The 25,206-nt window shown below is 40.1% G+C and overlaps 4 protein-coding genes across 7 annotated transcripts; 3 read left to right on the top strand and 1 right to left on the bottom strand.

Moving 5' to 3' along the window:
• The first annotated feature begins 1,990 nt into the window (after positions 1-1,990).
• On the top strand, positions 1,991-5,362 carry LOC109800066 (peroxisomal adenine nucleotide carrier 1). Its single transcript, XM_020360749.3, has 5 exons — positions 1,991-2,305; positions 3,442-3,673; positions 4,147-4,293; positions 4,409-4,566; positions 4,649-5,362. The coding sequence occupies exons 1-5, from the start codon at positions 2,163-2,165 to the stop codon at positions 4,923-4,925; spliced, it is 957 nt and encodes a 318-aa protein (XP_020216338.1). The 5' UTR covers positions 1,991-2,162; the 3' UTR covers positions 4,926-5,362.
• Positions 5,146-19,419, bottom strand: LOC145953023 (uncharacterized). 2 transcript variants are annotated; one of them, XM_083066367.1, is made up of 3 exons: positions 19,292-19,419; positions 18,834-18,952; positions 5,146-18,739 (listed from the first exon to the last, which is right to left on the bottom strand). In XM_083066367.1, the coding sequence occupies exon 3, from the start codon at positions 16,300-16,302 to the stop codon at positions 15,673-15,675; it is 630 nt and encodes a 209-aa protein (XP_082922493.1). In that variant the 5' UTR covers positions 16,303-18,739; positions 18,834-18,952; positions 19,292-19,419; the 3' UTR covers positions 5,146-15,672. The 2 variants fall into 2 exon arrangements, with proteins under 2 accessions (XP_082922493.1, XP_082922492.1); XM_083066366.1 differs by having other exon boundaries at positions 5,146-18,952.
• On the top strand, positions 12,606-13,661 carry LOC109800337 (uncharacterized). Its single transcript, XM_020361127.1, has one exon. The coding sequence runs from the start codon at positions 12,606-12,608 to the stop codon at positions 13,659-13,661; it is 1,056 nt and encodes a 351-aa protein (XP_020216716.1).
• Positions 19,100-25,206, top strand: LOC109800290 (ran guanine nucleotide release factor, putative (Mog1/PsbP/DUF1795-like photosystem II reaction center PsbP family protein)). 3 transcript variants are annotated; one of them, XM_020361076.3, is made up of 8 exons: positions 19,100-19,414; positions 20,498-20,612; positions 20,734-20,769; positions 20,855-20,992; positions 21,650-21,736; positions 23,773-23,820; positions 23,930-24,006; positions 24,518-25,206. In XM_020361076.3, the coding sequence occupies exons 2-8, from the start codon at positions 20,538-20,540 to the stop codon at positions 24,651-24,653; spliced, it is 597 nt and encodes a 198-aa protein (XP_020216665.1). In that variant the 5' UTR covers positions 19,100-19,414; positions 20,498-20,537; the 3' UTR covers positions 24,654-25,206. The 3 variants fall into 3 exon arrangements, with proteins under 3 accessions (XP_020216665.1, XP_020216666.1, XP_020216664.1); XM_020361077.3 differs by lacking the exon at positions 19,100-19,414 and adding an exon at positions 20,109-20,222; XM_020361075.3 differs by lacking the exon at positions 19,100-19,414 and adding an exon at positions 20,127-20,268.

Raw genomic sequence — 25,206 nt, 5'->3', positions numbered from 1 at the left:
TATGTTATAGGGATGTTAGGCAAATATTTGTAATCTAGGATTGGATCATTAAAAACAATTAAATAAGTCATGCGATACTTATAGAGAACAAAAGATTACATGCTCATATATCAGAGGTTGAATTGAGTTGAAAACATTGAGTATATTGACTCCAACTTCCTGGATGCCAATAAAGTATGAAATCTACATTAGGTTTTGTTATGGTTTGATCTCACTAAGGTTTAAGAAAGATTTATTGAAATAAAGCATGTTAAGATCACATTACATGAAAATTCATACTACACATCCATATCATGATTCATGTTATTCATTTGTATTAACATATGTGATTATTGATGCGTTTAGTTACAATATATGTAACAAAGACTACTTTGATCTTATGTTGATATGATTGATGGATCAAATTGGTAAAAAGTACATTTGATAATTATATAATTATAAGGTTACGCATGTGTAGTTTAAGGGGAGATTGTTGGATCCTTAATCCAACTTTAGCCTTATATGTGAATAATTATATAATAAAGATATATAAGGTTGTGCTAAATTAAAATGATCTAATGACGTATAAATTATTTGGTTAGTTATGTATATAAAAGAATGAGACCTTTAATGTGTGGTAATTAAATGGTAATTTTATCTTGTGATGGGTAAAAAATATAAATTCCAAAAGATAATCTTACGATTATCTATAAATAGGTTATGTCTCCAAATTAAATTATAGTATATTTTTTTATGACATCCCATTATCAGTAGAAGACAAAAAAATAACTAAAGAATTCTCTTAAGAGAGTACGTGTTTATTTGAAAAACCAAATTATACTTCTTATTTATCATCATGAGTTCAAATATGTTTTTACTTATAATTTCTAGAAATTAACATGATAAATTCTATGTTATATAAATGATAGTTTTATAAAAAAATTTAAGTTTAATTTTAACACATCTTAGATTCACGATTATAAACACTTGAGTCTACGAACAATGTTAATCAAATCTCTAAGAAAAAAATTCACACTAAAGAGAAGAATAAAAGAAGAGCAGAGACTTCAAAGAGTTTCTATATATAACTTATTTCTCTAAAAAAATTTAAAATTGAACGTATGAGACTCAGTTATTAAATCTTATGTATATTTTTTCTTTTGGATCAAATTAAACTTCTGTTCAAATAAATCTTTTAAAATATCTATAAAAAAAAACTTTTTAAAGATTCTTTAATTCTTATAATCTTTTAACATAAAAGATAATCATTAACAAAAATATATTACACAATTTTTTTTATATAATTTATTGAATGAGTTCGATTAGCTCGGTAAGTTCCAGAGAGTTTGACAATTCTACCATACATGCATCAATTCATTTTTTACAGGAAAAAAATAAATTCTTTTTATAGAAAAAAAAAATTGTACATGCACCAGTTCACGTACACTTCATTAATATACATTTAAAATTTTTCTTTAAGAACTTGCTTTATAATTAATTTTTAAACAATGATAAGTACAGTGAATTTTTAATATATATTTTTTATTAACTTTTTAATAGTTTCTTTTTATATAATAATTTTTAAGTTTTTCTTTTACCTATATATATATATATATATGTATACATATAAAGTCATACATTTAATAATAATTAATAAACATACATTAAATTCACTTAACTTTGTAAACACATTATATTCACCAACATCATTAATGAAAATTAAATGTTATATATTTAATAAATATAATATTATTTAATTAATAATGAAAATAGTATTAATCGAAAATTTTCAACCCTCTAATGATAATAGTGGCACAGTGACACGCACACACACAGAGAGAGCCTGACCCACGCACCGCACACAATAACGCGGAAGTTGACGGACCTGCTTCCTTAAAAAGGCAGATAGCACGACTCTCACGTTTTCTTTTCCTCTGTTTCGTGCCATCGTTTCTTAACTATGACCCTTCTTTGTCTCCGTGTCTTTTCCCAATTCACTTTCCCCTTTTCCTTTATCTCCCTTGAACTATATATTATAAATTTATTATTATTATTATTATTATTATTATTATTATTATTATTATTATATACATATATAAAAATTAATATAGCTCCCTCCCACAACCTACCACCTTGCCACACCAATTGAAAAGGAAGAAGAAAGAAGAAAGAAGAAGAAGAAGATGAACGTGGATCTCGAATCATTGGCTGAGGCCACTTCCGGAGCCATTGGATCATTGCTCAGCACCACTATTTTGTACCCTCTCGACACGTGCAAGACCAAGTACCAGGCTGAGGCTCGTTCCCATGGTCACAGAAGATATAGGTTCTTTTCTTCATTTTCATCCCTGCCCATCATTTTGATTTCCCTTATTATCATTCATTTATCGTTGATTTTCAATTTGTTGCTGTTGTGGACGGTGATCATGATTGCTTTGTGTGTGTCCGTGTTTTGAATTGAGACTTTGTACTTTCTACCATGAGCAAGCACCTTTTTTTTTTTTTTTTTTTTCTGATGCTGTCCTTCTGGGGAATTTCTGGTGTCATGTGTATTTTGAAGAGAAGATATTTTTGCCTTGGGTTTATTTTAATTATAGTTTTGTCTGTCAGATTGCATTTATTAATTTTTTGGGCAAAAAAAAAAAAAAAACCTTTAGGGCGTCACCCAACAATGGTGATTTGTTGGGAATACTAGATGATCCTGATATTATGGCGAAAAATTGTTTTTTGTTGTCTGAGTAGTCTTCTGTTTAAGTTTTAAAGCTTCTGGATTATTTTTAACATTTAAGCATTCGATTATGGATATTAGAAGTAGGGGGACCGAATTGAGGAAAATTAAGGGTGTGTTCGATTTTAATTTTCAAAAATATTTTTTGTTTACAAAATGCAACTAAACAAGGTTGCTTAGACTGCTGGTGGAGGGTGGGGCAAGCCACTAAACAGAGTTTGGACTAGAGGGAGAGGTTGAGCAAGATGAAAACAAAGAAGATGAGAAAACTGCTTCCAGCTGTTTCTGTTTTTTGATTTTTAAAATGATTTTGGACAAGAAATTGATTGTTGAGTAGTTTGAAATTGTTTTAGAAAACAGTTGTGAAAACCAAAAAAGAATAAGGGAATCAAACATGCCCTAGTCTTACAAGGACCCGTTTAATGGTTTAGTCAGTTTTAATGGGTTGATTTTTCCTTTGATGGACGTTACATTTTATGTTTGTCTAAAGGAACTAAACATGGAAGTGTGATGCATTTATATTTTACAAATGATAATATTATTCTGCATGTGGTGTGCCAAATTGCATCAACGTATCATATTGTAGCATCAGAATTTCTTGAGCCGAGTATGTGGGGCGAATGGTTGATTGATTGATCTTACTTCTTGGCTGTTGTGTATCAAAAATTGGCCAGCAGAATGTGTCTCTTGGGTATTTATATTTAATTTCATTCTAATTGTTTTTACTTTTGCAGGAATCTCACTGATGTATTTTTGGAGGCAATATCTAACCGTCAGGTGCTTTCACTTTACCAGGGCCTTGGAACAAAGAATCTTCAAGCCTTCTTTTCCCAATTTGTCTACTTCTATGGATACAGCTATTTTAAAAGACTGTATCTACAAAAAAGTGGTTATAAATCTATTGGAACAAAAGCAAACTTGGTTATTGCTGCTGCTGCTGGGGCTTGCACTGCCATTGTGACTCAGGTGAGGCGGCATCAGCTATTCCTCGTTTTAACTGTGCATTCAAAAATTTAAATGGAGTAGGACACTTTAATACCAAATTTTCTTCGTACAGCTATATTTTATGCCACAAAATTGTGAATAAAGTCTTTTATGGTTATGCTTTGTGGTTTGTTGCTATTTTTGGTGAATCATAGTATGTATGTGGAACCAAAAGGAGACAATCCAGTGCATCTCTGGAATAGAATATATTTGACCACGTTATACATTAAAAATAACTGTTGAGTTTTAATGCATAATCTACTACAATTTTTGTTTAATCATCCACTATTAATGATGGATCTGCTTATATAAATCATAGGTGTCTATTCTATGGTACTATCTACATATAAACATTATTTTCTGTTCGTTCTTTGCTAAGTTGTGTATGAGTGACAAGGTATCATATCAAACTTTTCAAGTTTAATACAAAGCCTATCTCATTGATGACTGTGTAGCCCCTGGATACAGCCTCTTCAAGGATGCAGACAAGTGACTTTGGAAAGTCTAAAGGGCTGCTGAGTACTCTTACAGAAGGATCCTGGAGTGATGCATTTGATGGCCTCAGTATTTCCTTGCTGCTGACCTCAAACCCTGCAATACAGGTTGGTCTTTGTATCATCTGGAACTCCGTTTCCTGTGTGTTTGCTTTCAATTAAGGTATATTTTAAACACTTGATCTAAGACCTCAGCTTAATTTGGAACTACCATGTGCTACAGTATACAGTGTTTGATCAGCTGAAACATCGAACACTGAAGAATAAACAAAACGAAACTGATAAAGGAGCATCTCCAGCATCCCTTTCTGCATTTATGGCCTTTCTTTTAGGTGCAATTTCAAAGAGCATCGCTACCTGTGTAACATATCCAGCTATTAGGTATTTAATTGTTTCTTGTAACTGATTTTGATTTGTGAACCAAGTTAATAGGGGCCCTTCTAAGATCACTTTCTGCTTATAGGTGCAAAGTTATCATTCAAGCTTCAGACTCAGATGAAGCATCCTCCAAAACAAAGATAAAATCACAGAAAACTGTGTCTAGAGTTCTCTATGGAATATGGAAAAGAGAGGGCATACTGGGATTTTTTAAAGGACTGCATGCTCAAATCTTAAAAACTGTTTTGAGCTCAGCACTGCTCTTAATGATCAAGGAAAAAATCTCTGCTACTACTTGGGTGCTTATCCTTGCAGTTAAAAGGTACCTGTTACATTCAAGGGCTAAAGTTAAGAACTTATAAGTTATAATAGCAGTTCCTGGAGGAAGAAGCTTCAATCCCTCGTGGATAATGAATTTGGTTGGAGTGCAAAGTCTGCATTTTAACAAATACATCGATCTCTTCAAATGTGAGATGAGATTGTTTTGGTGGCTTCTCTTTGTTACTAGTAATGAACAACTAGCCCAGGAATTTATTGAAAAGACTGATAGAGCAAGCCAAAGTAGAAAGTTTTCACAATAAATGGTTTTTTGGTTATATTCCTTGTTTCAAATAAAGGCCTGCATTACCTTTTTTTTTTTTTTTTAGCTAGTTCTTTTATATCTTGTGGAATTCCCACATACGAAGGGTGTCAGTTTAAGAGTAGCGTAGGAGCCTTATAAATAAGCACCCTCTTTTTATGTATGTAATCACTTCAGTTTCAGATTACTAAATATTTTGATGTTCTGATTTTTTTGTCATGATATTTTCTGAATCGTTTTTGGATTCGGGGGAGGGGGGTGTGTTAATTGTCTGGTTCCAGCGATTAGTTCTTTGTCATTATTCCAGGGACTTTTTCACTTTTTTCTGTCAGATATGTAAAGGGATTGGAGAGATCTTTTGCACTGATGAGTTTCTTTGTGTTTGCTACTTTCTTCTGTTTCTTCTTGTTAGGAGTATGGTTTCAGTCTTCTCTAATTGGTCCCTTTTTCTCCTTCACCCCTAGGTTGCTTGGGGTGGATAGATCAACCTCTATCTTCTTTCCCATCTCTCTATTCTAGCTGTGTGTGTAATAAATGGTCTTTATGATCAAATTTGAACATATCTGTGCAGTGCTGTACTTAGATTGTTTTAGGGTGCACTTGTGAGAGACTTGTTCCTTGTGAAGTCATCTTGAATCTCTTACTTGTTTATGCTTCTGGTGTCTGGTTTATTATGTGCTCAACTGGTGCAAATTCAGTGGCTGGTTAGGCAACCACAAATTGCTGCAATGTATGCCTATTTGATATATATATATATATATATATATATATATATATATTCCATAAACATGGTTCGCACAGTATCCTAAATATGACAATTAAAAATTAATCTATGTTTGTAGGGCTTGACCTCTACCGATCAAACATTATTTTATTTTAGTAAACAGTGTATGCATTGTGACAAGTTTTTAAACTGTTATCCACTTACAAATGTTATGTATATTAAGTTTTGTGATTTTATTATTATAACAACATAGAAATCAAATTCTTTATTTTTTTGCTTTTGAAATGATAATTGTTCGGAATATAATGATGAAAAGCCAACAAACTTCTTTGATTGATTGCTTTATTTTCTGCAAGTGAATGGTAGACAGGTAGTTCCATTTTTCGGTGAATCACTGCATTAGTTCCTTATGCCTTGCTTCTGCAAATAATATCTATTCTAAAATTCCAATTGGCCTATGTTTTCCTGACTGCCGTTAATTTTTAATTTTTATGGTGTTTCCAATACAAAAACCATGATCCATGCTGTGCTACACCATGAAAGGGTCATGAACAATTTTATTGAAATTTGCAACTCCTTTTGTTCAGCATTTTTGATAAATAGTTATGGTGCATTCTGTAGCATAAAGTTTGTAGATCAGGAGGAATTGTTTTGGGTAAATTCATGTAAATGTAATTGGTTGATGTGGCCGGTGATTGGGATATTGTAGCTTACTTTATGATAGATCTTTGTGTGTAGATGACAGATTGTAACAGATACGTATAACTAACTAAAGGGTTTAAAAGGTGGAGACACAGAATTGTAAGGGCACATGATTAATGATTAAAGAATTTATATTTTAATTGAATACATAATTTAAAGAGGTTTTATTTATTTAACTTTTCAGAAAATACCGTGAACATAGATGAATTAGAAATTATGTGCAAATTAAACTTTTAGTGATATTTTAATATTAAAAAGACAATTTAATAAGTTAAAATTCGCCCCTTTGAGTAAAAAAATAATATAAATAATGCTAATAATAAATATTCGGTGAGTGATAAATTAAATTAATTAGACTATTTGATAATACGTTAATGAAATTGCATTTGGATTGTATTTGTTTTTTTTTTCTTTTCATTTTTGTTGAAATTTCTTCTTGAAGCCTAAATATTACTGTACATGCTACCAACATGTTTGTGTCAGTTGATTGAATGTACGTCATTATAAATTCATCTGTATCAAGATCAATATTATGGATAAAAAAATAATCATTGCATACTTCAATTTTTTATCTCCTTCCCTCAGTTTCTTGTCCAAAATGTTTCCCATGGAAAATGCTATTTAGACCTCTATCTTCCACTAAATGCACCAGAATTTCATATTTTTGTTGAATTTTTTACAAAAATATCGTCTTCACACACACCAACACTATCTTGCTACGCAGGCCTGAAAATTGTCGTGCCACAATTTGAAATAATTTTTCTTCTCCCACCCCACTCTCTCATCTCTATTTTTTTTCTAGCTAATTCGATGAAACTTGTTTTTATTATGTATGATGGATAAAAAAAAAACTTGTTTCCGTTTTATATTTTAGTATGATTTTGTCAAGATATGCAGTGGAAAACGAATTTCCATTAGAAATATATTTTAGTATGAACTTATCATATCCAAAATTGGATCCCTTTCGATGTAAAATTGAAGAGGGAGCTGAGCAGTTTCATTAGAAATTGCGGAAAATTTAAATGACATTTTTAATTACTTATGTGCTTATTAAAAAGTTAAATGATCATTTTAGATGATACTCACAACTGTTGACAATGTATGAAATCTTTGAAAAAATTTATAAATTCATAAAATAAATGTTATTTTTATACATTAAATTGTTCATTAGAGACAAAAAAATAATGACTTTATGTTATTTTGTAAGGATGAAAAATAATGTTTACAAAATTTTCAGAGATGAATAAAAAATAAATTTTATAGGGATCAAAATTAAAACTCAATCATTTTATAAAAATAAAATAAAATATTTTTAAGCCTTTAATTTTTAAAATAAAATATTACCCAAATAATTTTCTGCTCTTAATTTTCGGAAAGAGTACATTCAAAGAATAAAAATAAAAAATGAGGTTTGTTAGTAAAAATGGATAGATGATAGAATGGGCTTTGTGAGATTGGGTCTTTCAGGTTTAGCCACTTTTTTGGGGGCACTTGCTTGGGTTGTTCTGTGGGTTTCTGACACTAAACTTGTCCTGGCCTGCTTTATTTTGGAGGTATAGTAATATAATATCATAAGACAAAATAAGATAAATCCTTTAATGTTAGGCATAAAATAAAACACGAAAATAATTTTTATTAATAATATTAAATTATAATAAAAATAGAAAAATAGAAACCATTATTTTTTTTCTTTTTGTAGATGCATGTTCGTCGTTACTTTTTTTTTCCTCCTTGAAATATCCATTATTAGTGACTAATCTCGTCCTTTGTACTTTTGAATTTTACTTTTCGTTTTGAATAATATTGTATATTTTGTACTCATTTATCAACAATCTAATCAATGATTACAAAAACATTTTGTTTTAGGAATCCGCGCAAAACGGCTTTAGCTAAGATAATTTGATAATTCTGGTTTTTTTAAAAAAGTTTTTGGGACAGTTTGGCTAACCATTTTTTTAATACAAAATTATATTTATTATTCTATTTATTTCTTAATTTAAATTATGATGCATAGATAATGTCAGGTATACCGTATGGGAGCCGAATAGGTCGAATACCCGAATTCGTGACCGACTAAATCGAACACCCGAGCCCACCGACCACTCACGAAACGGAACATGTCGGTGTGCTCGGCCAAGGCACAAATTTACCCCAGGATGATTATGGAGAGGTTAATTTACGTAATGTGCCGATTTAGTCCCCTAATTTCCCGGGGCCCAGTCCCTAATCACGGCCCAACAAGAAACACTATAAATAGACCCCCTACGAGGTATGTAACCAACTTTTAACTACCGCATTTATTACGCCGAGCACTTACTTGAGCGTTGGAATGTCTTTGCAGGCACACCCCCCTCACTTCGGACTATTCGGAGAAGAACGAGAAGACCTAGACCCCGGACCCGACTCGCTACGATAAGGATAATTGAAGTGTGTATCCTAACATAGGAACATTTGGCGCCCACCGTGGGGCCGAAGAGACGTTTTCAGCCCCTTTTAAACTCTACGACTGAGACCGAGATATGGTAGCAACACGCAAAGGACCTTCGACATCGACTCAACTGATCCCTAACCCCGAGAACAATCCCGTCGTGGCCGGACAAAAATGATACCCATACGGAATGCCTCAGACGCAACCGGAGCCTGTGATACAAGAGGTCCGGCCGACCACCGACCGAGCCCAGCCCGATCTGCATGATGACTTGCGCGCATTGCGCGAGGAAATGGCCGCTATTCGAAGACAGAGAGAAGTCGATGCCAGGGAGCTGGCCGAACTGCGCCGACAAAATGCCGAGCTCCGAAGTCTCAACCAGACCTACGTGCCGTCAACTCCTACTCTCCAAGAGGAGTCGGCATACCATGCCCCAACTGACCATGTGACCCGAACACCTGTTACCTCTTTGATAGGCAACAAGGCCGACACCACCACTCACTCCCTAAGGCACCCTTTCTCTCGAAGGATAATGGAGGCAACCCTGTTGGACCACTGGAAGAGCCTTCCAATCGAGAAGTACGATGGGTCTACCGACCCCGAAGAGCACTTGAACGTTTTCCTAACACAAGCAACCCTCTCTACTTAGGACGATTCCGCCTTGTGCCGAATATTCCCCACGTCGCTGAAAGGAAGGGCCTTGAGTTGGTTCACGAGGTTGCCGAGCTCTTCCATCGACTCGTTCAACGAGTTGTCATCCCAATTTACTCTCCAGTTCGCGACGAGCAAGCCGTACAAGACGACCTCATTAGCCTTAGCGGGGGTTCGCCAAGAGAAGAAAGAAAGTTTGAGAAGTTTCATGGACTGATTTAACAAGATCGCCATGGAGATCGGCGACCTTAACCCTACCGTGGCAATGGATCGGCTGAGCACTGCCCTGAGGCCCGGGCCATTCATAAATAGCTTGTGTAAGAAACCACTCGTTGATATGAACGATCTTCGACGCCGAGCCGAGAAGTACATGCAAATGAAGGAACTTGTGGAGACCCGAAACCAGGCTAGGGCCGAGGAGGGCTACGGCCGAAAGGAATCTGGCCGAGAGCCGATGAAAAAGGCGAATGTCGAGCCTTCAAATGCTCGCCCCCCACGAGGACTACACTACACAACGTATACTCCCCTCAATGCAAGTAGGGCTAAGGTAATGGAGCAGGCCCTCGCATCAGAGATCCTTGTGATGCCGAAAAGGGCGAACACACCCCTAGAGCCGACAAAGCCAAGACGTGCCGATTCCACCGAAACAGGGGGCACTCGACGGAAGAATGCTCGGCACTAAAAGACAAGCTTGAGGACCTTATCAAGCAAGGTCACCTCAGGAGCTTCGTCACCCCCCAAGACCACCAGTCAAGGGAGAGAGAGCATCACTCTCGGGAAGCCCCACCGTCAGAGACCGATGCCACCGATCCCGGTCAGCTGAAAGGAGAGACCACTCACGGCATTCCCGAGAAGATAATGACCGGCCGAGGAAGATAATAAACACAATAGCTGGAGGCTTCGCTGGGGGAGGTTCCACATCTTTTGCACGAAAGAGACATCTCCGAGCGGTGCGATCAGTAAATAGCGTGAATCAGCTGAGGACACCGAAGATGCCACCGATTACCTTTTCAGACCGAGATTTCCGAGGAGTCGATCCCATTCAGGACGACCCGATGGTGATTTTTGTAGAAATGCATAACTGCATTGTTAAGAAAAACTTGGTCGACCAGGGGAGCTCCGCCGACATCTTGTATTGGAACACTTTCGTGCAACTTGGGATCCCAGAGGAAAGCCTAGAACCGTATCACGAACCACTGGTAGACTTCTCAGGTGAAAGAGTGATGACGAGAGGATGCATTGATCTATACACTCGTTTCGGCTTCGACCAAAAATATTCCTGAGAGATCAAAATTCGCTACGTTGTGGTGCATGCGAGCACGTCATACAACATCTTGCTAGGCCGACCCTCTATCAATGCACTGGGGGCCATCGTCTCAACCCCTCACCTGTGCATGAAGTTTCCGTTGAAAGATGGGCAGGTAATCACCGTTCACGCCGATCAGAAGATAGCAAGAGAGTGTTACCTCTCTAGCTTGAAGGTATGACCTATCGCCGACCCCCCGACGACAACGAGGGGAGTGAATGTGGTCAGATAAGAGATGACAGAGAGCGTCGACCTTGATCCTCGGTTAGGAGAAGAAGAACGAATCGAGCCGGTGGAAGACCTCGTTCCTTTTCAGCTTGGCCAAACACTCGAACAGATCACGCACATGGGATCCTAACTGAATGAAGCCGATTCAAACTAGGTGAAGCGAGCGGTCCGACACAACAAAGACTTATTCGCATGGACGGCGTCAGACATGCCAGGAATAGATCCAAATTTCCTTTGCCACCGGCTTGTCGTGTGTAGAGACGCCCGACCAGTTGCCCAAAAAGAAGAGAAAAATGGGGGATGAAAAGAGAAAGGCCACGAACGCCGAAGTGAATAAATTGTTGCAAGCCGGATTCATAAGGGAGGTCACATACACCACCTGGCTAGCCAACGTGGTTCTGGTAAAAAAGTCGAGTGGGAAGTGGAGAATGTGCACCGACTACACCGATCTTAATAAAGCCTGCCCTAAAGACGCTTATCCACTCCCCTGCATAGACCGACTTGTAGACGGTGCGTCCGGGCACTCCATCTTCAGCTTCCTCGACGCCTATTCCGGCTACAACCAAATTAAGATGCACCCGGCCGACGAGGAAAAGACGGCGTTCATCACCGAGAACGCCAAATTCTGTTACAAAGTCATGCCGTTCAGACTGAAAAATGCAGGAGTGACCTACCAAAGGCTAATGGATAAGGTGTTTCGGGGGCAGGTAGGGTGCAACATTGAAATCTATGTAGACGATATGGTGGTGAAGTCCAACTCGGTGGCCGACCACTTAGCAGACTTGGCCGAGATATTCGGTGAGTTACGAAAGCATAACATGAGGCTCAACCCCGAAAAGTGCACTTTCGGGGTTAAGGGAGGAAAATTTTTGGGATTCATGCTATCGGCCAGAGGAATAGAGGCAAACCGAGATAAATGTCGAGTTGTCTTAGAAATACGAAGTCCTAGCAATCTCAAGGAAATGCAACGGCTGTCCGGGAGGTTAGTTGCATTGTCCCGATTCCTCCCCCGCCTAGCCGACAAGATCAGCCCGATGACCAAGCTTTTATGGAAGGCTTCGGCCTTCTCGTGTAACGAGACGTGTGAAGGAGCCTTTACAGAACTGAAAGCAACCTTGGCATCGCCGCCGATCCTGACGAGACCTGACCCCTCGCGCCCGCTTGAAGTATACTTGGTCGTCTCAGAGGAAGCGATCAGCTCGGTTCGGTACAAGAAAAAGAAGGCAGCCAAGTTCCTATATACTTTGTAAGCCGACTACTTCAGGACCCCGAAACCCGGTATCAGTTGATAGAAAAGGTGGCGCTAGGCTTGGTACACACTTCTCGACGCCTAAGGCATTATTTCTAGAGCCACCGAGTAGTTGTGCATACCGACTGCCCAATCTCCAAAGTTTTGGGTAAGCCCAAACTAGCCGGGAGAATAATGGCTTGGTCAGTTGAGCTTTCACAATTTGACATTGCTTTCAAGCCCAGGGGGCCGATCAAAGCTCAATGCCTAGTTGACTTTGTGAATGAGCTCCACCCGCACGGCCAATTCGAAGAGCATTGGTGGATCCTCCACGTAGACGGTTCTTCAAATTGCCAGGGGAGCAGAGCAGGAGTAATCCTAGAGGGACCCAAAGGGATAGTTTTGGAACAATCTCTCCGCTTTTGGTTCAAGGCTTCGAACAACCAAGCCGAGTACGAGGCTCTATTGGTCGGACTAAGGCTAGCCGAAGACATGGGTGCCTCAAGAATCAAATGCTTGACCGACTCCAAGGTTGTGGCCGAACAAGTGGGCGGTAACTTCCAAGTAAAAGACCACAACATGATGAAGTATTACCACGCCTATCAAAAGTTGAAGACAAACTTTCAAGAGGTGTTGGTCGAACACATCCCTCGCGAGAACAATACCCGAGCCGATCAGTTGGCTAGGTTGGCCGCGACAAAGAAGCCAGGCCAATTAAGAACCATCATTCAGCAAGAGGTTGACCAACCTAGTGTCGAAGCGGAAATGGTAGGAAGTGTCGACGCCGACCACACCGATCCCAACGACTCCCCAGACTGGCGAGCCGAAATCAAAGCATTCATCACCAACGGGGTCACGCCTGACGACCTGACCGAAGCCAAACGGTTGAGAACCCAGGCTAGCAGATATGTCATCATCGCTGGTCAGTTGTACAAGCGCGGCTTCTCTACGCCGCTACTTAAATGCCTAAGCCAAACCGAGGCCGATTACGTGATACGAGAAGTTCACGAGGGTATCTGCAGAATGCTCTCCGGAGCGAGAACGACCGTTTCTAAACTTTTACGCGCCGGGTACTACTGGCCGACCATGAATACCGATTGCGGAGCCTTTGTGAAAAAGTGCCAACCATGTCAGAAACACGGCAACTTGATCCACCAGACGGCCGAGCAGCTACATTGCATTCCCCTAGCATGGCTGTTCGCGACATGGGGGGCCGACATACTCGGACCTTTCCCGGTTGCCAAGGGGTAATGCAAGTTCCTCATCGTTGCCGTAGACCTTTTCACCAAATGGATTGAAGCCGAACCCTTGGCATGCATCTCGGCTCATCAAGTCCAAAAATTCTTATGGAGGAATATCATTACCCGGTTCAGCATCCCACATACCCTGGTGACCGACAACGGCCTTCAGTTCACCGACCGAAAACTCAACGAGTTCCTAACCGGCCTAGGAATACAGCACAAGGTCACATCGGTCGAGCACCCACAAACGAACGGTTAGGCCGAGTCAGCCAATAAAGTTATCCTGACAGAGTTGAAGAAGCGGCTAGGAGAAGCAAAAGGAGCATGGGCCGAGTAGTTACTCGAAGTGTTGTGGGCCTACAGGTGCACACCCCAGTCGACTACACAAGAAACCCCTTTCCGCTTAGTCTATGGGTCCAACGCAATGATCCCGGTGGAAGTTGGGGAGCCCTCATTCCGGCGAGCCCACTTTGACGAGTTGAATAATGAAGCCGAACTCTGAGTAAACCTGGATGTTGTGGAAGAGACTCGAGACCGAGCACTAGTAGTGGCCGAGGCCACCAATCAACGCTACAAGAGAAGATTCGACAGCAAGGTGAAGCCTAGAGAATTTCGAGGAGGAGATCTTGTTTGGAGAGCCACAGGCGAGGCGAGAAAAGATCCGAGACAAGGAAAACTCGCCCCAAATTGGGACGGACCCTTCCGAGTACGACACAACCTAAACAACGGAGCATACAAGCTGGAGTACTTATCAGGAGAACCAATCCCGAGAACTTGGAACTCCTCACATTTAAAAGTGTATTACAGCTGATGTAATAGTGCACTCTTTTCCTTGCCCGACTCTTTTTTTCCTAAGGAGGGTTTTGGGTCGACAAGGTTTTTAACGAGGCACTTCATTAATACAAAATATTTTCAAATTTCCTCATGACGTTTCCTGTTTTATTATATACGTTTAGGTTGCACTCCGCATAATACGCCCTGACACCGAGCAATCCTCGGCCGACCACTCATAGGTGCACTCGAGCCTGATAGGTTTCCCTCCCGAGTACCCTCCTCGGCTAAGGATGTACCTAGGCCGAGCAATACGCACAACATACGTCGACACCGAGCAATCCTCGGCCGACCACTCATAGGTGCACTCGAGCCTGACAGGTTTCCCTCCCGAGTACCCTCCTCGGCTAAGAATGTACCTAGGCCAAGCAATACGCACAACATACGTCGACGCCGAGCAATCCTCAGCCGACCACTCAAAGGTGCACTCGAGCCTGACAGGTTTCCCTCCTGAGTACCCTCCTCGGCTAAGGATGTACCTAGGTCGAGCAATACGCACATGCGCCGACGCCGAGCAATCCTCGGTCGACCACTTAAAGGTGCACGCAAGCCCGATAGATTTCCCTCCCGAGTACCCTCCTCGGCTAAGGATGTACCTAGGCCGAGCACTCCAACACGTTCTAACACCGCGTATCAACTCGCGTTATCCAATTCTAAGGTCGAACATGCTCAAGCCGAGTACTATCAAGCCGATCACTCTCGCGTGATCCAACACGTGTAGCATCAAATCGCGTAAACCATCACGTTTAAGGGCCGAATAGGCCGAACACCCGAGCCCACCGACCACCTGCACCGAATATCAATTCGCAATGAACACCCGAACACCCGAACACCCTGGCCACTCTCAAACCGAGCACCCTCACGAAACCCATGCTTTGAGTATCAAATAGATAAGATCCGAGTACTCTCGCGTAATCAAACACACCATGCTTTAATCGCAGGTTAAATCGCGAAAATTGCCCTCTCGGCCAAGTATGCAAGTCGGTTTATTTTTACATTACTAGGTGTTGATAAACATGAAAAAATTGGAAATCAAAATTTCATTAAAAGGTGTGGCTGATCAGAACGGCTAATTACAAAAAGAATCACTTTTCCACCGGCGCCAATGGCCAAAATACAAAAGGCACTAACAGTCCGATTACAAGAAAACAATATCCTAATCCTAACCTACCACTACCAGGGCCGACCTCTCATACTGCGGCTGAGTACTCCGGGTTCCCATCACCAGTCACGTCAATAATTGGATCCTCTTCCTTGGTGATCGGCAGCACTGGGACCTGAGTGGAAATCCCTCGGCGAGGGGCCTCTTCGTCAGGCTGGGCACCATGGGGGAACTCGGCATAATTGATGAACTTGCCACCATAGAAGTCCCGACTAACATCAAATTCAAAGTCAGCCGGGACCTCGCAATAGTAGAAGGCTTGTCGAACCACATGCCGAAATCCGGCGTCATGTTGCTCGAGGATCTTCTCGGTGGCCTCGGCCTCAAACTTAGTAGCAACCTCCTTCAGCCGGGCAATCTCGTTCGCGGAGGTGGCGGCCTCGGCTTTCAATTTCTGCACGACCAACTTCAGGTCGTCGGCCTCCCTTCTATGGGCGTCGGCGGCCCTCTTCAGTTCTTCAGCCGACTCAGTTACCTTGGCATTCGCAGTCAACGCCTCCTTCAGCGTGGTCTCGGCCTCCTTGAGTCGGCCATGGAGCCTCTCCTCCGAGACGGCATACCTCATCATGACATGTTTGGCGATAAGAAAGGTCCGAGCATCAAGCTCACAAAAGAGCTTATACTCGGCCTCCGCAGACATGCCCTCCAAGTATTGCATCCCCCCCGGTAGTGAGGTCCAGGCTGACCAGGTTCTTGGTCTGCACTTTCAGAGCAAGGAAGTTCGAACCAGCAACAACAGCTGGAATGGCGAAAGCACCGCAACCCGATTGCTCTAATGATAGTTGCTTCGGGCGTTTGCTAGAAGAGCTCGGATGTTCCGGCTCTATATTCTGCTCGGCAGCCCGCACCCGAGAAGTGCTTCCCTTCTTTTTGGCATCGGCCAGAGGGATGATCACATTGGGGGGCTTATCCCGCTGCAATTTCAGGGCCGACCTCGCCGGCGACACCTTCCCACTAGCCTTCGCTTCTTTCGCCTTCTTAGCGAGCATAGCGATCACATCTAGATTACCTTCGGCCATTAAACCTACAAAAAAACAAGTCTTAACATCAATTCAAAACACTGCTACACTACCGAAGCCTAACACACATACCTAGCAAGGCCATCTCAAAATGAGATGTTTCAAAAATGTCCAAGAGGCCTCGGACAGGCAAACCCTTCGGCAACTTGTCTAGGAGCTCCACAATCTCTTTGTCCTCGGCAGGGAGTTTTGATGAGGGCATCGCCTCGAAACGCGTCGGCCGCCTCATCCAATAGAAAGGGAATAACGGAGATTCTTCACGGTCGTAAAAATAGTGCCTCATTTCCGACCCCCAGCAAACCTTGAAGAACCCACTCTTAAACCCCTTGTAAGAGGAGGTGAATGCTCGAAGAAACCCACGCCTCGGCACTCGAGCCAGCGACACCTATTTCACCGGCTTGCTCGGACGACATATATAATAATAGAGAAAAGCCAGTGGTTGGGGTGTAAGGCCCAAGCACAAACATAGGTTCCGGAACGCTTGCATGGCTGCCCAAGCGTTCGGATGTAGTTGGGTCGGCGCCACGTTCAGTGCTCGGAGAACTCCCATCTGAAAGTCGTCAAACGGGAGCTTTATGCCAAGGTCCTCGAACCAACACATGTAAGCATAGAAGTAATGTCTTCATTGGGCCCCGGCTCCAAGAATACAAAGTCAGTGTTCGCCCCCTCATCCTCGCACGCCTCGACAAGCAATGGAAACTCGTCTTCGCCGCTCCCGAAACACTTTTCTAAGGACACGAAGGTGTCTAATAACCCTTGGTCCGAAAGCGACGAAAAGTAGATGCTGACCTCCCCGTCTACCCACTCATACCCGGGCATCTCCACTGTGCCGTAGTCAATCTTCGCCTTCGCCTGAGCACTCGGTCTGGCCACGCCTTTGCCTCGATTATCGCCGAGTACCTCCAACTCGTCTCCACTGTCTTCGGCGTGAATGGTTTCAGCATGTGGGCTCCGTTGGCTGACCTGGCCTAAACCTCTAGCATCCACCTCGGTAGCTCGTGCCAAAGCCACAACCAAAGTCACCGGGGGCGATACCTCAACCACCTCATCCCCACTATCCTCCTGCTCGGCATGATCGGAGGGGAACACCACTTCACATTACAGCGGAGGTAACCTTGATATCTCACTCGAACCCGACCCTTCTCTATCCGACGCAGCACCTGACGCCTCCAAGGACGTCCAGCTCCTAGCCGAGGAATAACCCCTATCCATTTATTACCAGAAAATAAATAATACAAAATTGTACCTTGATCGGTGAACTCGGACAAATTCTTGAATTCAGAAATCTCGGAAAATTTACAACAAGTAAATTCCCTCGCGCCCCCCTATTTATAGGTAAGGTAAATGGGGGAGGTGAAAAGACGCCCCGAAACTGCCACCGTTCGATCTAGACCATCCAACGGTCCAGATTTAACAACCGTTGGATTTTTAACCGCCAAGGCCAACGTGGCAGGCTACACCCACCTAGGTCTCGGCATAGGCTACACCCACCTAGGTCTCGGCATAGGCTACACCCACCTAGGTCTCGGCATAGGCTACACCCACCTAGGTCTTGGCATAGGCTACACCCACCTAGGTCTCGGCATAGACTTCATCGCAGATTTAATAACCGTTGGGCTCTCAACCGTCTCGGGGTCGGCCACTATTGTCATAGCTACCCGAGGACCTTAACCTCGGCTAAAGTGGTCGGCAAGACACTAGCTGACGATCATAAATACATGTCCCGTCACAACCACCGACGGCAATGAAACTAATTGCCCTGGGAGCTCCTACATTATTACTAGAGGTCAGAAGCAACACTTCATTTCACGCCGAGAAACACAGCCATACGAAATTTAACCGTCTTCGTCCTTACCATCCTCGACGCTGAGGGAGTTGTATACCGTATGGGAGTCGAATAGGCCGCATACCCGAATTCGTGACCGACTAAACCGAACACCCGAGCCCACCGACCACTCACGAAACGGAACATGTCAGTGTGCTCGGCCAAGGCACAGATTTACGCCAAGATGATTATGGAGAGGTTAATTTACGTAATGTGCCGATTTAGTCCCCTAATTTCTCGAGGTCCAGTCCCTAATCACGGCCCAACAAGAAACACTATAAATAGACCCCCTACGAGGTACGTAACCAACTTTTAACTACCGCATTTATTACGTCGAGCACTTACTTGAGCATTTGAGTGTCTTTGCAGGCACACCCCCCTCACTTCGAACTATTCGGAGAAGAACGAGAAGATCTAGACCCCAGACCCGACCCGCTACGACAAGAATAATTAAAGTGTATATCCTAACACAGGAACATCAGACAAAAAAAAAAATAAATTATCATATCATCATTATCACGTATTATAAATAAGTAATTATAGAAAGTTAAATATCATGAAAAGATAAAATAATATAAGGATAAAATTAGATAATGTCATGTCAAAGTTAAGTAAAATTAAACAATGTGATGTAATATCAAAGTTAGATAATTGATGTAACATATTTATTTATTTAATAATTATAACCAACATTTAATTAAAATTATACTCTTATTATCTTATATGATACCTGCCGTTGGATAGGGTGTGGTCTATGATTTATAACCATTGGATTACTTTTCATCTCATAGATTATATGATACCTGCCACACTAACAGCCCCAACTCTTACTCTCGTCTCCTCCGCCACTGGACCCCACCACTGCTGACGACGCCGCCGCCAACGTCGCCGAAGAGCCTCCCAGAAGGAAGTTCCGTTACACCCCTGTATGTGTCCCTGTGTCTGTCTCTCTCTCTCTCTCTTTTTTTTTTTTTTTTTTTTTTTTTTCGGTTGCCCTATTGGGATTTTGGAGAAATAATTTATTGGGTTTTTATTTTGTGGTGGAAAGTTTCGATTTTTGTTCTTGGGTTGCGTTGATGGGGTGTGGTGTTTTGGCTGTGGAATGAGGGGTATTGTTTGCTGTAGTATGAATTGGGATTTGGGGTTGTTAGAAAGGTGGTTTCTAAGCTGCTTTATACGAGTTTTGAGTTTGGCTACTGGTATGTATGTGTGGAAGAGAAGGGAGTAAACAAAGAAGATGGATACGTGGTTGAACTTGGGCCTTGTGTCACAAATGCATGTGGCAGCAGAGCTACAGGATTGCAATAGAGTATCAGAGACTTTCGACCAGGGAGTTTGCGGAGTATTGAGGGGCTTTAGGGGTGAATGTCGTGAAGGAGGGAATGATGATCTCATTGTTATCTTGTCTGGTGCTTTCTGTGGAAACAATTGTTTTCTAGTATGGTGGCTATTGACGTGTATGGTGATGGAGGATATGGTTTGAAGAGAAATAATTAGGTGTGAAAACTAAGATAGAATCTATAAAAATAAAGATTGATCTAAAGGCTCAAAATTATTGTGTACCGTGGACCACTTAATATAGTGGTCCACCCTAGCCTTCATCTAATTTATATCATGTAATGTAAAAATGTAACCCATGTAAAACACTGTCTAAATAACGGGAAGAGAAGGAGAAAGCTTACATTTCAAGCAGTATTGTCAACAACGACTAGTAGTAGTGGCAGAACAAACCAGGTCTTTTTCCTTTGTTTGTTCTCTCACGTACTTCGATTACTCCCAGGTATTTAGGATTTTTTGTATCCCAATAACGTTTTTCATAGCTTCAAAATTCGCAAACTTTCAAATGAAGGATAGCAATAGCCAATGCCGTGCTTAGCTTTGCACCTTTGTGTGGGGATTTCTTATCTTTTCCTAAAACAAGAATATAATAAAAGAATCAATTTTTGGGTTCCGTTTTGTTGGTTCATGTGAATTGCTAACATGGATGGTCATATTTTGATGTAAACTAGGGTGGTGGTGCTGTCCCCTGTTCTTTTAGTTGTGGCAAAAATGCCAGAAGATATTGTTTACCAACACCCTTTGTATGGTGGCAAAATATCTAGCACGTTCCCCAACAGGTTCCAGGTCATTATTATTATTATTTTTTTGGTTTTGCATTTTCCTTTTATGTTCTTTGGATAAACCATTTGAAGACACCGTGTGACTTTAGTTTTGCTGAAATTAAGGTTCTGGTTATTTTTTGTAGGATGTCAGCAACATTAGAGAAGTCCCTAATCATCAGGTTTTGTCATGCTTTGTCTTTGATTGTATTTCATGTTTTGTTTAATCCTTTTGCTGACTTATTTTTGGGTCTTAATGATATATAGGAGGTGTTCGTGGACCCGAGTCGAGATGAAAGCTTGATCTTCGAGCTTTTAGAATTAAAGCCTGATGTTGCTGATAATGGGAGTGCTGCATGGTTTCTTCAAGACCTTGCTAGAGAACAGGATGCTGAAGGAAGTGTGGTATGTAATCATTTCATTATGGTTTCTTCAAGTTATGGATTCATGAAGTGTGGCACTGTATTTGGTGTATGGAAACTGGATTTTATTGCGTTCATCCTATCCTATGTGTTGGCAAAGAGGATTTGTGGATTGAGCGAGTGGTACCAAGAGTAGGTGTTTTTTTTTTAATATTTGAGTGGTTTGCTTTTGCCATACTGTACTATGGGGTCCAATGAAAAAAAAAATGCTTAGGTGGCTTGGTTGATTTATTTCCATTAAGGATGCTATCATTTCTATCCATTTATTTTATCAATGTCTGCTTACAAGACTTTGTGTGAATGTTTCCTATTTGGTTTTGGAGGTTTAGCTGTCATTGATGATCAGCAGAGTCCATTTCCCCTTTCAGCATACTGTAACATTGCTTGTGATATTTCTTCCTTTTTAATTCCAGTGTGATTTGATTTATCATAGCTTAACACTACTTCAGTTGATCTGTGGGAGTGTGCATGTATTATCTCCCAGAAAATAGGAACAGGAAAAAGAGTTTCTGTCACAGAGGATTGCTTATCTTTAAAGCTGTCCATTTAATGTCTTATTTGTTGCAGAAGTTTATTGTGTTTCGTGATCATGTAAGTTAATTGTGTCTCATGATCATCTCTTCCCTTTAAATTACTTCAGGTTATTGGGCAGTCAGGAGTTCTTGAAGCACCTGGTTTGATGTACAACAATTCTCCTGCTGTTGTAACAACTGCAGTGGGTCAAATGGTAGAGTTTCTATGCTTGTTTTGACCTTGATTTGTGTTTCTAAATCATTTCCTGATCATCTAATTGAGTCACCCTGGCATTAATGTTCATACATTGTTTCTAATACTTCTCTGGCATGCCAACTAGATATCATAATCTACCTGCATGCCTTTTTCTTTACTATATTCAGTATTTACAGATTGAGGATGTGCAAAGACAATGTTATGTGTGCAAAGTTGAATCGATTTAACTATCTGCTTATCTATTATTTATTACTCTTGATCTTGATATTATTTGATTACATCTTTATTACATGATTACTTGGGTAGTTGTATTATAGCCTCTATTTTTTCTGTTTGGTGTTTATTGTATATGTTAATTTAATTTAATTTTGCATCCTGCGGACTATCCATAGTTCAATACTGTTAAATTGACATCCACTCAGCCTTTTAAGATTTTGCAATAATTAGGAGCATATTTAGCTGTCTATTCCTTAGAGGCAGTCTGAGATGTCATATTAATTTTGCCTGTGTAGTGATGCTTGGAGGACTGGCTTACAGCTGAAGCATATATTTTAGTCTGTTCTACCACTTTCCTTAGATATTCACATTATGTTGATCTCCTTATTTTCTGCATATTGCTGACAAAATTTTCAATCTGTGCATTTAATTCATTGATTTTTATGGATTCTGCCTGTATATTTGTACGAAAAATAAACTGAGAGAAAAGAACATTCTGAACTTATTTCTGAATAAGTGTTTGTACAGAAAGGATGCTTAGGTTCTGTACATAGAGGCTATTTATAAGAGAAGCTCAGCTAGCTATGATGATGTCAGAGTTAATTATAACTGACCTGTTGTCCGTTATAGCAAACTAACAGAAAATAAAAATACAAGAAGAATTAATATTCTCTTATACTAACAGAAAATACAGAAATATAAAGAAGAATTAATATTCTCTTACAATTGTCATGAACTTGGATATCTCTTTGTGATCTATGTCTATGTCTTTTTCAATCTAAGATTATCAAACAAGGCATTGCGTTCTATCTATGAAATATGTTAATTTTACTTGATAACCATCTTGAGTCAGACATGTCACATGTTTCTCATGGTTGTAAGCTGCATATTGTAATTGGCCCAAACATCAGATCTGTATAAGTTAAATAAAGAGGTAATAAGACCTAAAAATCTGTTTTGTAATAGTATCAGTTTTGCCCAACTGCCCCAGCATTATTAATATTATTTTTGCAAAAGTTTTAAAGGCTACAATTAGTAGTGCCATGAATCTGTTTCGTTTCTAAAGCTTCCTAGTATTTTTATAATAAATTATAGATTACAATATTCCAAAGATGCCAACTTTCATTGATCCATCTTTACCCAAGTTGAAAAAATTATCCTAATTTCTCAGTCATGCAAACAGAAATAAAAAAAGAACTTTTTGGACTTTTGTAACTTGAAGACATGGCAAACTAGCCAAAGTCACTTATTGGATAAAACTTTTGTTTTTGTTGTAGACACGAATTGCGGCATTGCATATTATTTCCTTTACAACTGTCATTTGGATTTATCAAGATTTGTTTATCAGATATTCTTGTTGAGGCTGTACTAGCTGAAAAAACATTTGTATCTACTATTATAGGTCTGTTGATTTATTATAGTGTGTTTGGTTCCTCGTTAATCGCATTTCGGATGTGAATTTAGAAGGTATTAGTTATAGCTTCCACATCCCAAAAACGTGATTCCTTCATTCTCAATAATTTTCCAAACACGCTAATAGTGGATTTCTTTTACTAGTTAAATATGATATTCATTGGCTGATTGCATTTTGGATGTTAATATCAAGTTAACTCACTTAAAGGATAGGAACATGGTATCATCTATTTATACTTGACCTGTAGCCATCTCTTTTTATTTATTCTTCAGAGGAAATTGATATCTTTTCATATGACTCTTGTGCAAGATTATTCTTTACATAATGTGTATATGCGAGTCTTTGTAAAAAAATTTTTGCCATTGCACGTGTTTTTAATCACTGTCACCTGTTATTATTTCCAGGCAATTTCTAAAGGACGGCAAGGAAGGGAAGCACAAAATATTGTGAAAGTAGGTTCTATTTTACTCGTGATGTTTTCAACTTCTGCGAATGCTAATTTGACACTATTCCTACATTGTATAATCTTTGAATCATTCCAAAATTGTGCCATTTCTTCAGGTTTATTTGGCAAATTTGCGTCTTAAAGGAGTCGAAACTGATGTATTAGTCACTGCATACGAGCCCATTGTTATAAAGTAAGTTTCAAAATATATTTTTTATGCCAATAAGCTCTTCAGAAAATTGTCTTTCAATTGGGTTCTAATTCAAGTGATGACTGATTGGGTGACTTCTATTGATTATAGATGGATGTCCAGGTTTGGTTTGGACATTTTTGTGGACAAATTACTCTTATCCCCTTATTTTTAATAAAATTATACTCGATACTAATCCATTTTTTGTCATTACTTTGATCTCTCCTATTCATATAACTATATAAGAAATCAGGAGAGGTTTGTGTTAATGGAAAAGATACAGATTATGCTGTTAAACCTCGGGGTGTGCAGTGTGCTATTTATCATTTTTTTTGGGGTTGAAAATTGCACTTTCTAGCTTATTTGTTAACACGTGGTTGATCATTTTAAATCTTCTTATGTTAGAGCTAAGCAAATTAGAGATCAAATAAAAAAACAAATGAAATATCATCTGATCTTGGTGAAAGCTCTACATGTGCAAGACATACATTTTAATTATGTTCTATGTCTGCAGTCCTTTGAGTGAAAGTGCGGACACAGTTGGCGCTGGTGTAGCTGTTCCAGCTCCACAAGCTGGATGTATGCCCATGGACGAGGTCTTTAAACTTGCTGTTACAAGCTTCAGGGTTCTTGACTGGGGTCTTTTTTGATTCAAGACTCTAGGTATGTATGCTGGGATCAAGTTAATGCCCCGCTATGTGGACTTCAGGCTCTAACATTTTATTTGAGGGAAATTTGGAAAAGTTGGTGCCAATCCCATATTTGATCACTGTATATTCCTCATGTGTTTTTTCTTTGGTCCATAAGTACTGTCTCTTTTTTTGGCATTTGGTCCTATATTTTATCTAGTTATAACTTATTAGGATTGTCACTTGAAACTGGAGAGAATCATGTGTTTGGAAATGTCAGTGACTTTTTCCTTTTCGGAGGTGCTGGATTGCACTTTGTAATAATAGTTCACGTTACTTTAGATGTTGCTTTGTACCCAGCAATCTGGGACAGAAACAACGTGCCTCCTTGAAGCACTGTGTTTGCAGCACAAAAGGGCCATAGCTCCCAGCTTGTACGTGGTAGGGTTGTGTATTATTGAGTTTTGGTGGACAAAGTATTTAGACAAAATGATGAAATACTTGAAGGGGACTTTTAGACAGGAGTTGCCTACTATACACTTCAAATCAATAATAGGTGACATGTTTCGTGTTA

Source organism: Cajanus cajan, chromosome 11 (assembly GCF_000230855.2).
Source record: "Cajanus cajan strain Asha chromosome 11, NIPB_CcT2T_4, whole genome shotgun sequence".
Classification (NCBI taxonomy): Eukaryota; Viridiplantae; Streptophyta; class Magnoliopsida; order Fabales; family Fabaceae; genus Cajanus; species Cajanus cajan.
Note: the sequence above shows the minus strand (reverse complement) of the source record. Positions and strands in the feature narration are given on the sequence as shown.

Bases quoted from the DNA above. Each gene is read 5' to 3' on its own strand.
- LOC109800066 (XM_020360749.3), top strand. From the start codon at position 2,163: ATGAACGTGGATCTCGAATCATTGGCTGAGGCCACTTCCGGAGCCATT. The intron at 3,674-4,146 runs GTGAGGCGGCAT...ATGACTGTGTAG, and splicing joins GCACTGCCATTGTGACTCAG to CCCCTGGATACAGCCTCTTC. The intron at 4,294-4,408 runs GTTGGTCTTTGT...CATGTGCTACAG, and splicing joins CCTCAAACCCTGCAATACAG to TATACAGTGTTTGATCAGCT.
- LOC109800337 (XM_020361127.1), top strand. From the start codon at position 12,606: ATGGCTTGGTCAGTTGAGCTTTCACAATTTGACATTGCTTTCAAGCCC.
- LOC145953023 (XM_083066366.1), bottom strand. From the start codon at position 16,302: ATGCAATACTTGGAGGGCATGTCTGCGGAGGCCGAGTATAAGCTCTTT.
- LOC109800290 (XM_020361076.3), top strand. From the start codon at position 20,538: ATGCCAGAAGATATTGTTTACCAACACCCTTTGTATGGTGGCAAAATA. The intron at 21,737-23,772 runs GTAGAGTTTCTA...TATTATTTCCAG, and splicing joins CAACTGCAGTGGGTCAAATG to GCAATTTCTAAAGGACGGCA. The intron at 24,007-24,517 runs GTAAGTTTCAAA...CTATGTCTGCAG, and splicing joins TACGAGCCCATTGTTATAAA to TCCTTTGAGTGAAAGTGCGG.